Raw genomic sequence first — 16695 nt, 5'->3', positions numbered from 1 at the left:
GAAAAAAAAAAAAGAAAAACAGAAATTGGGGCATCAGGATAGCTTGGTGGTTGGTAGGTATTTGCTACAGAAGCCAGAGAGCCTGAGTTTGGTCACTAGAACAGTGGAGCAGCAATGGAAAGAGAGAATTGATTCTCAGAACTTGTCCTCTGACCTCCAAATAATGGTGTTTGTGTTAGGAAGAAGGCTGTGTACGAATGCATGTGCGCACACACATACCTTAGTTATTTATTTGTATTTTTTTGAGACAAATTCTTACTGTGTGGTCTTGGCTGGCCTGGATCTCACTATGTAGACTAGCCTGGCCTTGAACCCATAGAGATCCATTTGTCTTTTCCTTCCAAGTGCTGAGATTAGAGATGCATGCCTCAGCCCAATACGTGCATGTGCATATTAAGATAGGATCCCTCTTTGTAGCCCTGGATGGCCTGAAACTCACTATGTAGATCAAGCTGACCTAGAATTACAGCAGTCTGATCTCCTCTGTCTCCCAAGCTCGGATTACTGACATTTCCACGGTGCCTAGGGCTTGTATAGGTTTTGAATTTTTTGTTGTTGTTGGGTTTCTTAGAGACAAGGCTTCTCTATGTAGTCCTAGCTGTCCTGGCACTTTGTATGTAGACCTCAGAACTCACAGAGATTCTCCTGCCTCTGCCGCTGGAGTGCTGGGATTAAAGGCGTGGGCCAACTTTGTATATATTGGGTAAGCACTTCACCAACTGAGCTAGTCAGAAGGCAGCGGCCCATACTAGCCATTTGGAGTCATGTGTAAGTGTATGTTTAACCTTTGGGGGTGCTGTACCCCTGTGTCTACTGTTTTCCTTCCTTGCCAGCAGTGCCTGAGGATTTATAGTTGTTGGTGCTTGGTTTTGTGAGTTTAGAACCATAGCCATTTTTGTGGCATATAGTGGCATTTCATTGTGGTTTTAATCACATTTCTCTGCTGACAAATGCTCTTGTATTTGCATTTTAATAGCTGCCTTATGAACATACATAGTGGTGTGTAAAGTGGAATGAATACATAGCCCTACTTTGTGAGATTGGAGGCGGTTCTGTAAACATATCAGGGGTCTAGTAGATATGACATGATTTTGGTAGCTTGATGGTGAAGTTAAGTTTAAATATTCTTGTGTTTAATAAGCTTGTACTTTTAGGTTTTTGTTTTGGATTATGCTTATTTTTTTTTCCAGAGATTTTTATAAGAAAGACACTGAACAGAGTGACTCATGTAGTTGAAAGATAGATTGTGAGGTTTGGAGTTCTGAAATTACAGCCTAGCTAGAGTTCTTTACTTTTTGACTAATTGCTTTAGAAATGTAGGTGAATCCAAAGTTAGATATAAAAGAAAAATGATATGTGCAACTGATAGCTTGACGTTTTTATCTTTCCTTAGGACATTTTCATCCCCTCACCAAGTCTGGAAGAACAGTCAGATGATGGGAAGAAAGGTGGCAATCTGCAGAGCTCATCCTTGATGGTTGAGTGTTCTAAGACTTCAGAGAGTGAACCAAAGAATCTCACTGCCGACCTTGGGCTCTCCTTGACAGGGGAGTCTTGCAAACTGATGCTTTCTACAAGTGAGTATAGTCAGTCCTCAAAGATGGAGGAGAGCCTGGGTTCTCCCAGGATTGAGGGAGATGGAGAAAACACACAGATTGAGGATACTGAACCATTGTCTCCAGTTACCAATTCTAAACTTCCTGCTGAAAGTGATACTATCCCGATGAATCCAGCACGAGATGACCGAGTAGAAATGAATCAGAACGGTGACAAGACAAAAGAGGGTAACACAGAGAACAGAGGTGACCTTGGTGACCTTGGTGTTGTAGCCACCGAGAGTAAAGGCAGAGAAGAAACTGTTGCTGAAGATGTTTGCATTGATCTCACTTGTGATTCCGGAAGTCAGGCGGTTCCGTCTCCAGCTACTCGGTCAGAGGCACTTTCTAGTGTCTTGGATCAGGAGGAAGCTATGGAAATTAAAGAACAGCACGCAGAGGAGGGGTCTTTGGGATCTGAGGTAGAAGAAGTCCCCGAGACTCCCTGTGGAAGGCACAGAGAGGAGCCCAAGGAAGAAACAATGGAAAGTATCCCACTGCATCTTTCTCTGACTGAAACTCAGTCCCAGGCATTGTGTCTTCAGAAGGAACCCCCCAAAGAGGAATGCCCAGAAGCTATGGAAGTTGAAACAAGTGTGATTAGTGTTGACTCCCCCCAGAAGCTGCCAGTACTTGACCAGGAGTTAGAGCATAAGGAGCCAGAAACCTGGGAAGAAGCCACTTCCGAGGATTCCAGCGTTGTTATCGTTGACGTGAAGGAGCCCTCGCCAAGAGTTGATGTTCCCTGTGAACCTTTGGAGGGAGTGGACAAATGCTCAGACTCCCAGTCCTGGGAGGATGTGGCTCCAGAGATGGGTCCTTGCGCTGAAAACACAGTAAATACTCTGGAGGAAAAGAAGGAAGAGTGTGACCGAGATGTGAACGCAGAGAGCATAGGAAAGGACTCCGTAGAGGAAGACTCTCCACAGCCTCCTTTGCCTTCTGGGAGAGACGAACCTCCCAGACCCGACCAGGAGATGCAGCAGCCCCAGCTTCAAGAAAAAGAGAGCTCAGTGACCGTAGATGTGAAAGTGGCTGATGCCAAGCAGCTGGGATCAGAGGGAGCGTCCCAGCAGCTTGTGAAGGCCCCTGCCTGCGCCTCCCAAAGTTTCTGTGAAAGTTCTAGTGGTGAGTGATGGCAGCTTCATTTGAGCTATCCAGCCAGGTTCCCGTGTGGAAGGGAAGGCGGCGGAGCTTGCACACTGTGTTAATGTCAGTCTGAGTGGGTAATACTTGGGAAATTTTGAGATTGGTGGTTGTAGTTTCCTTTCATAGTTGTAATTATTTGTATGACAAGAGAGCATCTGAGATTTATCAGCACTGTAATTCAGGAGTAGTCAATATGTGCAATTAGGAATTGTGCCAGTTTCTTCCTTTCTACTTAGGTTCTGCCCTTGAGGCTCCATGGTTAGCCTCATGTGAGCTACACAGATGCCACCAGTGAGCTTTACTTCCATAGCTAACGTGCTTGTGTGGTTCCACAAGTACAATAATTCCTTCCTTTCTTCCTTCCTTCCTTCCTTCCTTCCTTCCTTCCTTCCTTTCTTCCTTCCTTCCTTCCTTCCTTTCTTTCTTTCTTTCTTTTTTTTTTTTTTTCTCCAAGACAGGGTTTCTCTGTGCAGTTTTGAAGCCTGTCCTGGATCTCACTCTGTAGACCAGGCTGGCCTTGAACTCATAGAAATCCACCTGCCTCTGCCTCCCTCCCGAGTGCTGGGATTAAAGGCATGTGCCACCACCACCTGGCCTCCTTTCTTTTTCTATCTATCTTATCTGTCTGTCTCTGTCTCTGTCTGTCTACCTACCTACCTACTTACCTACCTACCTACCTACCTTTGTCTTTTTTGGTTCAAGATTTCATTTTCACAGTCCAGACTAGCCTCACATTTTCTTTTTCCTGACATTTAACAATTTTATTTTAAAATTTAAATTTATTTATTTTAAATTTATTGTTTGGAAATTTCATAGATTTATACAATGTATTTTGATTTTATCCATCCACTATTACCTTCCTCCAAACGTCTCCTGGTGCTCCTGGCCCCATTACTCTCCCAACTTAATGTCTTTATTTTATTGGTATGTTACTAACCTCCCTTCCCCCAGTCCAATCAGTGTTACCCATATGTGCATAGTTGTGAGGCCATCCAATGGAACATGTGTAACCTACCTGTGGCTATATCCACAAAGGAGAGCCCTCCTCAGCAGCCATCAACTGCTAATATAGTCTCTTCCCCATTTGTGTTGGGATTTTGATTGGCTGGATCTTGCATAGGTCCAGTGCAGATAACCACAGGAGCCACAAGTTGATGTGTGTAACGGCCACGCTGCGTCCAGAGGTCAGCATTTCACAGCTCTCCCCTCATCCCCTAGCTTTTACATTCCTTCCGTCTGTCCTTCTGCAAAGCCTTGGATGATTGGGGAGGTTGATGGAGATGATTCAGTCCAGCTGAACACTCATGCGCCCTTCTACCTGTGACTTATACTGGACAGGAGACTCTGCTGAAACCGTTGCCCATTGCAAAAAGTAGCTTTTCTGACCACAGTTGAGAGCAACATACACCTATCGACAGCTTGGCAGCTAACATAACAGGCCCCCAGCTGTGGCTGCGATCTCCCTAGTCATGGGCTTTTGACAAGGTTTATAGTACCATGCCTTCGAATGTTCTATTTTCCTGTCTCCATGGCTGGCTGCCACCCTGCCTGCCAGGAATACCTTTTAATTACTTTTTATAGTTGTATGCAAAAGATTATTCCAAGATACTGAAATATTAGTTGTTATGGCAATAGTATTCTTCTTGGATACTATTCTTCTGAGTACTATAACAGCTTATGCAGTTAATTCTATTTTTTGCCATAGACACTGCCTTATTAAAACTTACTTTACTAATATTAGTCTGGATTATTGAAATGCTGGAAAATTATTGTTTCTCTCTTCCCTGCCCGTCCCTCCACCCCCCTTCCTTCCTCTCCTAACTCATCCCGTTCTCTTCCACTCCCTCCTCCCCTTTTCCCTTAACTCCTCATCTCCCTTCCCTCCTTTGACTGCCTCTTTCCCTCCCCAGGCGGTCCCTTCTCCTCCTTCCTTCCTCTTTCCTCTTCCCTGGCTCCCTCCTCCTTTGGTTGAGAAGTACGGTAGTGCCCCCTGCAGCAGGGAGGCATCCTGAGAGGGGGTTCCTCCTTTCTTCCTAGGAGGTAATTATCCTTTAGGTTGGGATGGAGCTTGGTGGTGAGCCTTGAATTCAGTATCCGGCACTGGAGGGGTGGGGAGGGAAGGACAAGAAAAGAAAGACAATCTAGTTGTCTTAAAAACAGTTTTAGGTGTATGAGTGTTTTGCCTGCATATTTTTGTCACACGTCTATGCAGCAATTTATTAACAGAAAAAAAGCAATGAAAATAATGATTGGAAAATTGTATTTCTGAAAGCTTAAGAAAATAAAAGTTAGAGCTGGAGAGATGGCTCAATGGTTAAGGATGCTTACTGCTCTTCCAGAGGTCCAGAATTTGGTTTCCCACACCTACAAACCCCTGTAACTCTAGTTTTAGGGGATCCAATTCCCTTTGCTGGCCTCTGCAGACACCAGACCCCACACATGGTCCACAGACATATATGAGGTACAACACTCATACACACACACACACACACACTCTCAAGATTTAGGAATTGTACTTAAGGATAGGCCTGATTTGTTTATGTCATAGACCATGTATGAAAAAGCCTATGGGGGCCTGGAGAGATGACTCAGCGGTTGAGAGTACTGCTCTCCCAGAGGACCAGGGTTCAATTCCCAACACCCACATGGCAGCTCACAACTGTCTGTAACTCCCAAGATCTGATACCCTCAGACAGACAGACATGCAGGCAAAACATCAATGTACATAAAATAAAAATAAGTACATTATTAAAAAGGACAGAGAAAAAGTCTGAGACTAAGAATCCAGTATGCAACTCAAAAGAAACAGTGACATGGCCCGCCATCCTCAGAGCGGCTGGAGTCTGCATCCATGACTGGGGACGGGAATTAAAAATAAACACTTTCTTTACAAATTAGAACATGAAGAATAATAGGTTCGGATGCCAAAGAAACAGAAGAACTATTATATGTTTAAAATATAGCTTATGCTGGGTGGTGGTGGCACACACCTTTAATCCTAGCACTCAGAAGGCAGAGGCCGGCGGAGCTCTGTGAGTTTGAGACCAGCCTGGTCTACAGAGCAAGTTCTAGGACAAGCTCCAAAGCTACACAGAGAAACCCTGTCTCAAAAAACAAAACAAAACAAAACAAAAAAACAAAAAACCCCATAAAATATAGCTTATGGATGAGTTGGAGGTGTAGGTCATTGGTAGGAGCTTGCCTTGATTTTCTAAGACCTTAGTTTGGTCCCTATTTTGCAAAACAAACAGTAACATGGAATACAGTTGTTTAGTTGCTAAAACTTATGAGGATTAACAAAAAGAGGAATATGAAAAGTTAATGATTCTTCAGTTTCAAAAGACAGAATGAAGGGTGGGAATGTAGCTTATTGGTAGAGCCTGCCCAACATGAAGCTCTGGGTTCACTTTGGTGTGGTGGCTACATCTGTAATCCCAGCACCTAGGAGGTGGAGACAGGAAGATCAGAAGGCCAAGGTCATACTTGGCTGCAGAGGCAGTTTGAGGCTAGCCTGGGCTTCCTGAGATTCTGTCTCAAAAATTAAATAAATAGTGGGCTGGTAAGATGGTTTAGTGGGTAAAGGTGCCTACATCCAAGCCTGGTGATCTGAGTTCCATTCTGGGGACCCACATGATAACAGGCGACAACCAGTTTCCTCCTGTAAGTTGTTCTTGCCCTCCATATATGTGCCATGGCACATTCAAGGCACCCCCTCCCCCAATATATGCACAAACAAATGAAATGTAATGTTAAATTTTAATCAAGCCAGCGAGTAAATGAGCTATCCTGGGCTATGTGAGACATTAATTCAAAAATAAACAAGCAAACACACAGAATAAAAGGTATAAAGTGGATGAGTTGGGGCTGGGGATGGAGCCTAATGACAGTGTATCTAAAGCGTGAAGGTTCAGTGTCTAGTACTGCAAAACACACCATGAAATAAACAATTGAGTCCTGTCCTGGATCTCGATTTTTCTGTTTCGTTTTCTTTTCTTTTTGAGACAGGGTCTTGCTCTATAGCTCTGGCAGTCCTGGAGCTCACTGTGTGTTCCAGGCTGGCCCAAACTAAGTTTGTCAGATTTCTTACCAAAATTAGGACACTTATTGTTTACCTTTAGACATTTTTTTTCTTTGCCTCTTCTGTTGTGTTTCCTTCTGTTTGTCTTTTGTGACAGGGTCTCTGTAACCCCAAAGCAGTTGAGCTGTTGACTTCAGTTACAGCTCTGTCCACCTGGCTTGTAGACCTTTTGTCGTTTATAAAAACAAGATCTCTTATAGCCTAGGCTGGTCTTGGACTCCTGTGTAGCTGAGGCTGACACTGGACTTTTGATCCCCCTGTCTCCACTTCCATGTTCTGACACTGTTTGTATGCATCAAGAAGAGTTTATGTGGTGCTGGGAATGAGGTGGCTTTGCCTTGACTGAGTTACACCTCAGCCCTAATAGTTTTAGTGATTAAAAAAAAAAAGTGTATATATATATATGCGCTAAGGGATGAAAAAACACTCAAGTTGTTCAAGGAAAGGGAGATTGGGACTGAAAAGAGGGGGTAGATGGGAGAGAGTAGGGAGAGTAGAGAGAGGGCGCCAGTCTGAGTCACTTACAGTCCGTCGCTGGTCACTGCTGGCAGTGTGGCAGCCTCTCCACACAACTGTCTGTGGAGGAGATCTCTGACAAGGCGGTATTTGAAAGCTCCAGCTGCGTTGACAGACTCCTGGCAGCTGATGGTGTAAAAAGCTTCGGCAGGTACATTCATAGGTTACTAATGACCAGAGACACTGGGTCTGTTTTTAAGATGTAGCTGCAACCTTTGTTGGCTTGCTTGATGGAATGTCATCCCACCTGGTGTTATGTTACAAACCAACTCATAGATCTTTTTGGTTTTGTGTTTGTTTTTATTTTTCGAGACAGGGTTTCTCTGTGTAACAGCCCTGGTTGTCTTGGAACTCGCTGTGTAGACCAGGCTGGCTTTTTTTTTTTTTTTTTTGGGTTTAACTCATAGATTATTAATGCACAGCATCACAGTATAGAAATTTCGGTTGTTTTTCTTTTTAACACAGAGTCATATTATTTTAGCCTTGGCTGGCCCAGTACTTACTCTGTAGCCCAGGCTAGCCTTGAACTTAGGGCAATCCTCATACCTAAGCTCCTGAGTGCTGGGATAATAGGCATGCCCTGCTATACTCTACCTTATGTTTTTAGTTAGATGGCTTTCCGTCAGTTGTAAGACGTGAGCAGTTCTTTTAATCACATGTGAAGACGTTAGCTGCTTTACAACATAGTCCACTTAGGGGAGACCTTCCTTGTGTTGAATCTTTAAAGATCAGGGCTTTTCAAAGAACAATCAGACTGCAACCCACAGAACCAGGGAGGCTACATAGCAGGGGGAACCCTAGGATGACTGTGGCTTATAATAAGTTTTGGTTTTACTCAATTACTGAGCAAGCCTCAATCAATCATTTCATATTAGGATAAGAATTTATACTGTATCAAGCTGATAATAGAAAAATTAATTAATTAATTAAAAAAAAGATCAGGGCTTTGAGTTTCAGTTCTGAAACTGTCCTGACTCACTAACACTCTCCCATTCTTGGGGGTGATTTTTTTCTTCTTGAATGAACTATTGTTTCTATCATTTATGAAATTTTCAAACCTGAAAAGTAAACTTCAGTACCCACTGGAGAAGTTTTTCAGGGTGAACATGGTGACTCATGTCTGTCTAGCTTGGGGGCGGTGACAGGAGGAATGATGTATGTCGAAGGTCATCTTTATTTACATACTGAATGACAAGCCCTTTGGGGCCACCCGGGGAGACCCTATCTGCCCCCAACTATAAAGAGTTTTGAGTGTTGCTTGGAGGTAATGGATCTTGTGACTTTCTTGGAAACAGTCCACACATGCTGCACAGGTGCTCTGACAGCTGGTGTAGTTAGTTCCCTTTGCCTTGGGGTGTCTCACTGATCTGCTGACAGCACTGGGGTAGCCTGTGACGACAACCTGGTGACGGAGAAACGAGTTGATAAATAATGGGCGTAACATGGGAGAACTGAAATGTGGAAAGTTCCAGTGAACTTAAAAGGATAAAATATGACATGATTTTGAAGAATTTGGTGGTAATCTAACTATTAACAGCGATTTTGAGATGGCTGGCTAAGTACAGAGAAATGGAAAAGCATTTGGAGGATTGAACCTGAATAATTAGGAAAGACTGGAGACCTGGCTGCTCCCAGTTAACTGCGTGCTGACTAAAGAGTTAGGATTTAAAAATATTTTTAGACTTACTTTGTTTGTATGGGTGTTTTGCCTGCATATATGTATGTGTACCATGTGCATGCCTGGTGCCCACAGAAGACCAAGAGGGTGTCAGATCCCTTGCAGCTGGAGTTGCGGATGGTTGTGCACTGCTATGTTGGTTCTGGGAGCCAAATGTGGGTCGTCTGCAAGGTGCTTTGGACTGCTTGAACTGTCTCTCTAGCCTGAAGAGGTAGGAATTTTCCGTGTGTTGAAAACCTCAAAGAGTTTTGACCAGAAGCCAGTTTGTTGAAAGCCGTGTTATGTTAGTCCACTTTATCTCTGGTTACCCTGTTTGTAGAACTGGAGTTGGGGAAGAGGGCAACTTTGGTAGAGAAAATGATGGATGCTGGGCGGTATGCCCAGGGCTGAGGCGCTGACGTCCCCATGTAGGTAGTGGTGCTGCTGCCCCGGGGACCGACAACACTTCATTTCAAGTCTCTTATGTTGATGCAATGAGATGGCTTTAAATTCTTTTTTGTAAGTTGTACCTAGTACTGTGCTTAGGAGTGAGACAGTTTCCACAGTGAGACACGGAAGTGTGAGCGGTCACCTGTCTGCCTGCCTGCCTCTGCCTTTGAGTGCTGGGAGTGAAGGTGTGTGCTGCCGCCACGCTCGGCCAAAAAGCACTTTTATGTCTTTAGAAGTTTTAGTGTTGTAATAATTTAGTAGCAGCCAACTAAATATGCATGAGGATGCTGCTTAGGGGATGTACTATGATGCAGAAAGGGAGTTTTGAATACTGTCACTGTTTTTAGCGTTTAGAATGAGTGCTGTTGAGGACAGCTGAAGGAAAGCCTCAGATTTGATTGTTAGAACCAATGACTAATTTAAAGCCTCTTTTGGCCATGAGGTCCTTTGTCACTTTTCAGAGCAGACTGTACGTCACACTTCGTTTTGGAAGTCCTGTAGGATGCAGAGCTAAGAAAGGAACTTCCTGGTTGCATTTACTAAATGATGCTGTCTAGACTCAAGTGTCCAGATCTGCGTTGCTAAGCTGTCCAGCTCCGGTGTTTTGGAAGTGGATGATGACCCAGTGTTGCTCAGTTCCTTTGGCCTGTCCTCTGGTGCTGTCTTAGCCGGGCTGTTGAGGGCTGTAGAGCGTGGTTTTTCTAGCAGCAGGGGTTGGTTTGGATGGCTGCTGAAGGAGCTGGCAGGAAGAATTTGGGAAAAGAACAACTGAAGTGGTTTTGTAGTTTCTCATTTTCGTGTAATGTACACTTTGGTGTGTGTGTGTTTTTCATGATTGTGTTTTCATTTTGTTTGTTTATTTCAGAAACCCCATTTCATTTCACTTTGCCTAAAGAAGGTGATATTATCCCACCATTGACTGGCGCAACCCCACCTTATATTGGGCACCTAAAATTGGATCCCAACAGACATAGTACTCCTATTGGTGAGTGATTTATAAAAAAAGATACTTAAGGCATTAAAATAAAAGCTACTTAAAGACCTTCTAAGATACCATTCTTTATGCAAGTGATACTTTTAGATCTCAGGAGTGGGCCTGACTGAGCAGGTCAGTGTTTGCTGTGGAAAGCAGGGTGTGATTTTACCGCCAGGAGATGAGAGCTGCTGAGAGGACGGAGAGGGCCGAGGGAAGAGGGGAGAGTCTAAAGCTTGTCCTGTCACTGGTAGAACGGGGGAGCTAAGCTGGGATAAGGAACAGTTATGCACGAAGAGACAGGGAGTATGGAGAAGTGCTGTGCTCAGTGCGCTGCCTGATGAGTCTGCTGCTTGACAGGGAAGAAAACTTTGTCCTCTGTCCTTGGAGCAGCAGGTAGATGTCTACATTAACCTATTTGTTTTCTCTAGTCAGTGCTGGGAGGTAACAGTCATGCCGCCTGGAGTGTCCTGCTACCTATGCCTGATGCTGGCAGATGTGGGTTGGCTGAGGGCTCATGCAGCATCCTTTGTCCAGATGCAGAAGTGGAACTGAATCCTGTTGCTCCTCTTAAGACCAGGTGTCAATACTAGTTGGTAGTTGTCAATAATGTAACAGGATCTATCCTAGGGACCCTCTTTAATCCTGCAGAGTGGTGGAGCCAGGCAAATTGATCCTTTCAAACTGCTGGTTTTCATGTTTGTATTTTAGTGTTCTTTCTTTCTTCCTCCCTGCCCGCTTCTTTCAGGGATTAGCAACTATCCAGAAAGCACCATAGCAACCAGTGATGTCATGTCTGAAAGTATGGTGGAGATCAATGCTCCTCTACTCGGGAGTGAGAAAGGAGATTCTGAGTCTGCCCCAGAGATGGATGGAAAACTGTGTCTGAAAATGAAACTGGTTAGTCCTGAGACAGAGGAGGCCAGTGAAGAGTCTTTGCAGTTTAGCCTGGAAAGTAAGTTTTATTTTATGTTACTATTGCGTGGTTAGTTACTCCAGGTTATCTAGGAAGTACTAATTATCTCCTCTTTCTAATGATGGATACTTCTACCATTGTAAAGTATTTGTAAAGGCTTATTCTCAGATTTTGGCTTTGGTGAGTCCCTGCCATGTTACTGAAGATGAGGAATTCTGTTATTTTATAGTGTTCGATGCTTATACCTCTCTAGTAGTGAGTAATGGTTTTCACATTCAGGAAGGTTTGAGGGCTTCAGAAATGGCTCAGTGGTTAAGAGCATTACTGCTTTTGCAGAGGGCCCAAGTTCTCTTCCCAGCAGTCACATCGGGGCTCAGAACCATTTGTAATACAAGTCCCAGGGGGTCTGACACCCTCCTTACTCTCACCAAACTAAACAACGTGCATGTCATTTGGAAAAGTGTCACCAGAGTGGGTCCTCTGAAAGAGCAAATGCTCTTAACTGCTGAAACTCTTCAGCCCCCCTCCCTGAAATAATTCTTTTTTGTTGTTGTTGTTTTTATTTTTGCTTTTTTGAGACAGGGTTTCTCTGTGTAGTTTTTGGTGCCTGTCCTAGATCTCACTCTGTACACCAGACTGGCCTTGAACTCATAGAGATCCTCCTGGCTCTGCCTCCTGAGTGCTGGGATTAAAGGTGTGCGCCACTGCCCCCCCCCCCCCAAAAAAAAAAAAAAAAAGGTTTGTAAAGAAACAGAGAAGGAACTTGGAAAGTAGGATTGAGCCGTGGAAGACTATGTAGAGAAGAGTTTCAGGAAAAGGACAGTGTCAGGCGATATTGCTGAGGTCCAGTGGGGTACATTAGTTCAGGGATATGGTTGGTGCCTGGGAGTCCTGCTCACTGAGAAAATGAAGACAGCTGTAGCCCTGAAACAGCACAAGGATGAGCTTAGTGAACATGGGCTGGACTCCGCCTGTGCACAGAGAGATGAGACATCTGCACCGCAGACGGGTCAACGCGGTCCCCAATGGCCCTGACCACTGCTGCTTCAGAGAGTATAGTGCTGCTGAATGTTTCATCTGGGGCTGCTAACAGTTAACAAATTATCATCAGAAAAACAGACCAGAGAAGTCGCAGTGTGAAAATTTGTATCCATGTAGTGGGGGATGGGAGCTATACTGGGGTAAGTAATTGAGGAGGGGTGGGACCAGGTGGAGACAGCAAGCAGACCCACTGTTGAAAAGTTTGTGTGGAAGGAGAAGAAATTATGAGAAGCCAGAGAAAAGGAAGGGTTGATGAAAGATTTGATACTTTTAGGCTGGAGAGGCCTGGGGAGTTTATAGACTGAAAGGGAGGTTCTAAAACAGAGATGGTTACAGATAAAGACACCTGTCACCAACCCTGACAACCTGAGTTCCATCCTGGGACCCATGAAAGAGAACTGATTAAATTGCCTTTAAAAATTTTTTTTTTCATTATTTATTATGTATACAATGTTCTGCCTGCATGTGTGCCTGGAGGCCAGCAGAGGGCACCAGATCTTATTATAGATGGTTAGATGGTTGTGAGCCACCATGTGGTTGCTGGGAATTGAACTCAGGACTTCTGGAAGAACAGCCAGTGCTCTTAACCACTGAGACATCTCTCCAGCCCCTGTTAAATTGCTTTTTCAAAGTGAGGGATAGAAGCCAGGCAGTGGTGGTGCATGCCTTAAACCCCAGCACTCAGGAGGCAGAGGCAGATGGATCTCTGAGTTCGAGGTCACTAGCCTGGTTGGTCTACAGAATGAGTTCCAGGACAGCCAGGGCTACACAGAGAAACCTTGTCTCGAAAAACAGCAGTAATAACAACAAAAAGTGAGGGATAGGTTAAAGATGAAGGGATGGGTTAATTAAGACATAGGTGCTGAAGGAGTTGGGAAGGATGGTTCAAAGACCTAATAGATTAGGACTGTGTAAGGGGGCCTTCGTGAGACCAATTTTAGCTAGTGATTCTGAGCTCGTGTATACACTGAGCATACAAGTACACCTGTTAAATCTCATACATAGGAAATGGGTCCCATTATTGCCCTTATTTTGCAGGTGAGGAAACAGTAACATTGAACATTGTCAGTTTCACAGTCACACAGATAGGGTAGCCTAGAATTAGATGTTGGCATTCTGTTCTAAAACTGACTGTTTTGTTTCTCGGGTGTATTGTACTTTATCTTAGCACAGTGTCATAAACTGAGCTCACTGGGAAGCTGGTTCTGGAAGCAGTCACCCCTCCCCCAATGCAGATCCGAACATGCTTATGTCATGTCTTCCAAAGTCCACGTTCTGGGACAGCTGGCACCCACCCTAAGCATGTCACAGGGAGAAAGGAAAAGAGCAAGCAGCTAAGGTGTTACAAACATTGTAGCCTTTGGAATAGCTAGGAGGTGAGTGTGCCATTGCTCACCCAGGGTATAAAAGTCCCCACAGTGGGTCAGAGAAGAGGCAGGCTCAGAGAATGCGGTGCTCTGTCCTGAGCACTCAGTGGGAACCTTAGCTAGCTGCCTCACCAGGACTGCCACAGATGATTTCTGTGAGATGTTTCACACCTGGTTGATTGTGTTTTTCTATCTGCTGCTATTCACATTTTTATTTTTCTTGCTGTATATTTAATAAACTGAAGGCCTGGCTATCATAGACCATCCTCTAGACCAGACAGAACACAGGGCATATGGATTTGAACGTAGACTGCCAAAGGGAATGTGAAAGTATTACTTGATTTCACCTTTATTGTTATCTTTGAGATTAAATAAGGGCTTATCAAGAGAGACAGATGCTGATGTTGGCGTTTGGGATACTGCAACAGGAGGATTTCAAACTCATGGCCATTGTGAGCTGAGAAGGTGGGAGGGGAGAGAGGAAAGAATGGGTGGAGACATGTTAGCACTGACATTCTAACTGGGAGCCCTGGATGGAGCTCAAAGGAAGACAGCTCAGTCACACTGGTATCGGTACCTCCCATTTTATTTGCTTGCTGCCAGGAAGGTCGCGTCAGGCCTGGGGTCACAGACAGTGACATCATTTCATCCTCACAGCAGCTTGTGAAGTTGCTCTGTTGTTTTCTGTTACAAATGGGGCAACATCAATTCAGAATGACAAAGCATGTTACCCCCAGGCTGCCTGAGCTCAGGAGCCTGGCTTTTGCCTCCTTTGTTTTCCTGAACAAGGCTCTGACTGTTCAACTGGGTAGACTGTTGGACATACGCTAAAGTTGTGAGTGTTTGGTGAATGTCTCAAAAAAAATTTAAAAGCTATTTTTATCTGAGACTGGAACAAACTGCAAATGAAATGGGCCCAGTTTAATCCTTTGACAGTACCGCCAGTAGAAAATACTGTGTTCTTCTTGCTGGCTCTTTTGTGGGAAGTGTCCTCTTTCAGGTACCTGCCCTTAAATACATTTTAAAACTTACTCTATTTTTATGTGTATGAGTATTTTGCCTGCGTGTATGCATGTGCTCCATGTATTTGCCTGGAGCCTGTGAAGGTCAGAAGAGGACATCAGATCCTGGGGTTGGAGTTACAGACGGTTGTGAGCCACCATGTGAGTGCTGGGAACTGAACCCAGGTTGCCTGCCAGAGCAACCAGTGATCTTAAAGCCTCTTGGCAAGGTCTTAGGTTCCTTTTACATGTGAATGTTTCTAAAATGAACTGTTAGATTTATACATTAACTTAAAATATTTTCCTATACACTTAATTATTATTTATTTATTTTGAGAAAGAGTTTCACTATGTAGCGCCAGGCTGTCCTAGAATTACTGTGTAGTTCAGGCTGGCCTTGAATTTGAGATCTTTCTGCTTGAGTCTCCCAAATGTTGAGATTACAAGGGTGTTTCATGTTACACTTAGCTTGCCATTTAGTTTATTCAAGTTTGTTTTATTTTGTTTTTTAAATAAAGTTTTAGCACATGCATATCTTTAATCTCAGCTCTTGGGAAAGCAGAGTCATGTGGGTCTCTGAGTTTGAGGCTAGCCTGGTCTACATAGGAGAGATGCTGTCTCAAAAAATTTCTAACATTTTTTAAAAATATATTTTTAGGTTGCCTTTTGTATTTTCTCATGTGAATTTTAAATTTCTTTTATGGGGAGGTGGGTTGTAATTCAGGTGGTCTAATTTTCATTACAGATAATACAGATCGCAGTTCTGGCTAAGCAGACATGTTTTCTACAGGAAATTTGAAGTAAAATTATATGGTAGAGATGAGAAGAACTCAGGCTGCTGAAGCATGTCCTTTCTGCTAATTGCTGGCTTTCTTTATGTCGGTCTTTTGTTGCCGGTGCAGCAGAGAGGCTTTAGACCGGCGCTGACTGAATTCTGCTTCTCTTCCCTTTCTCTCCTTGCTTTTGTTTTTGTCCAGAGCCCGCTACTGCTGAGAGAGAAAATGGATCTGCTGCTGTTGCTGAGCCTGTTGCCAGGTAACCAGGGCTGGTTGTTATTTAGAGGAGTTTGATACAAAGGTACTGCTTAAAGAGGAAGATGCCTTGCAACACACGAAAACGCTCAAAACCCAGCATAAAGCAGTCAGCAATGCATTGACTATTGTAGGCTTTCCTCCTAATTTTATGACTAACAAAACTTTTGCTGTCCTTAACGTTAAAAACACCTGGTGGTTTTCCCCACCATTCACGTGAGTGCTGTTTCCTTTTTCTGTGGATGGCTGAGGCGAGAAGACAAAGGACCAAAACAGATGGCTGTAGACACACTGTCCTCCTGCGTCTGTACTCCACTGCCTCCCAGGACATTTTGCCTTTCCTTGCCAAATTAACCACTATGTTGAGCTGGCTTTGCTTTGTCATGAATGCTGCCATGCTTTCCGTGAAGGATGCCGGGATCCATAGGTATTAATGGCGAAGCATTGCCATCTGGTGGCTGTGAGAAGAACACTGTTAGGCCTGTTTCTGGCATGAGCCATCCCCGCGTGAACCCAGCGAGCAGTGGACATACAAGTGAGGTTCTTAGGTCAGCACGGGCGGACACTGCCAGTAGAGCGGACTGGATACGAGAGTGTTGAGGGCGGAGGGCGACAGCTGGATGAGCGCCCCATTTAAGAGCGCTCTGCCCTGGGGTTGGGGATTTAGCTCAGTGATAGAGCACTTGCCTAGCAAGCGCAAGGCCCTGGGTTCGATCCCCAGCTCCGGAAAAAGAAAAGAAGAAGAAAAAAAGAAAGAGTGCTCTGCCTTTGCCAGTGGCTGTCATCTTTGAGTAAGTTTGCTGGGCCACGGCCTGGGCACGGTGCTTGCCTAAGAGAGGGCTTTTGTTCTGCACTATGATAAATTAAGTGACGATTTTTAAGGAAGGATTCAAGCTTATTGTTGCCAAATCTTTAAAAAAT

At 44.3% G+C, this 16695-nt stretch overlaps 1 protein-coding gene across 5 annotated transcripts in view; it reads left to right on the top strand.

The window, feature by feature from the left end:
• Tp53bp1 (tumor protein p53 binding protein 1) overlaps positions 1-16695 on the top strand; it is a 91408-nt gene that overhangs the window by 49545 nt on the left and 25168 nt on the right. For 4 of the 5 annotated variants that reach the window (XM_036183486.1, XM_036183488.1, XM_036183484.1 and 1 more), the window contains 4 exons: positions 1394-2723; positions 10311-10430; positions 11167-11373; positions 15721-15778. In XM_036183486.1, the coding sequence (XP_036039379.1) occupies positions 1394-2723; positions 10311-10430; positions 11167-11373; positions 15721-15778 (1715 nt within the window). The remainder of the gene's footprint in view (positions 1-1393; positions 2724-10310; positions 10431-11166; positions 11374-15720; positions 15779-16695) is intronic. The other variant, XM_036183487.1, reaches the window with a different exon arrangement.

The sequence above is a fragment of the Onychomys torridus genome, chromosome 4, assembly GCF_903995425.1.
Source record: "Onychomys torridus chromosome 4, mOncTor1.1, whole genome shotgun sequence".
In the NCBI taxonomy this organism is placed as follows: Eukaryota; Metazoa; Chordata; class Mammalia; order Rodentia; family Cricetidae; genus Onychomys; species Onychomys torridus.
The sequence above is the reverse complement of the archived record's forward strand: the minus strand, read 5'-3'. Positions and strand labels throughout refer to the sequence as shown.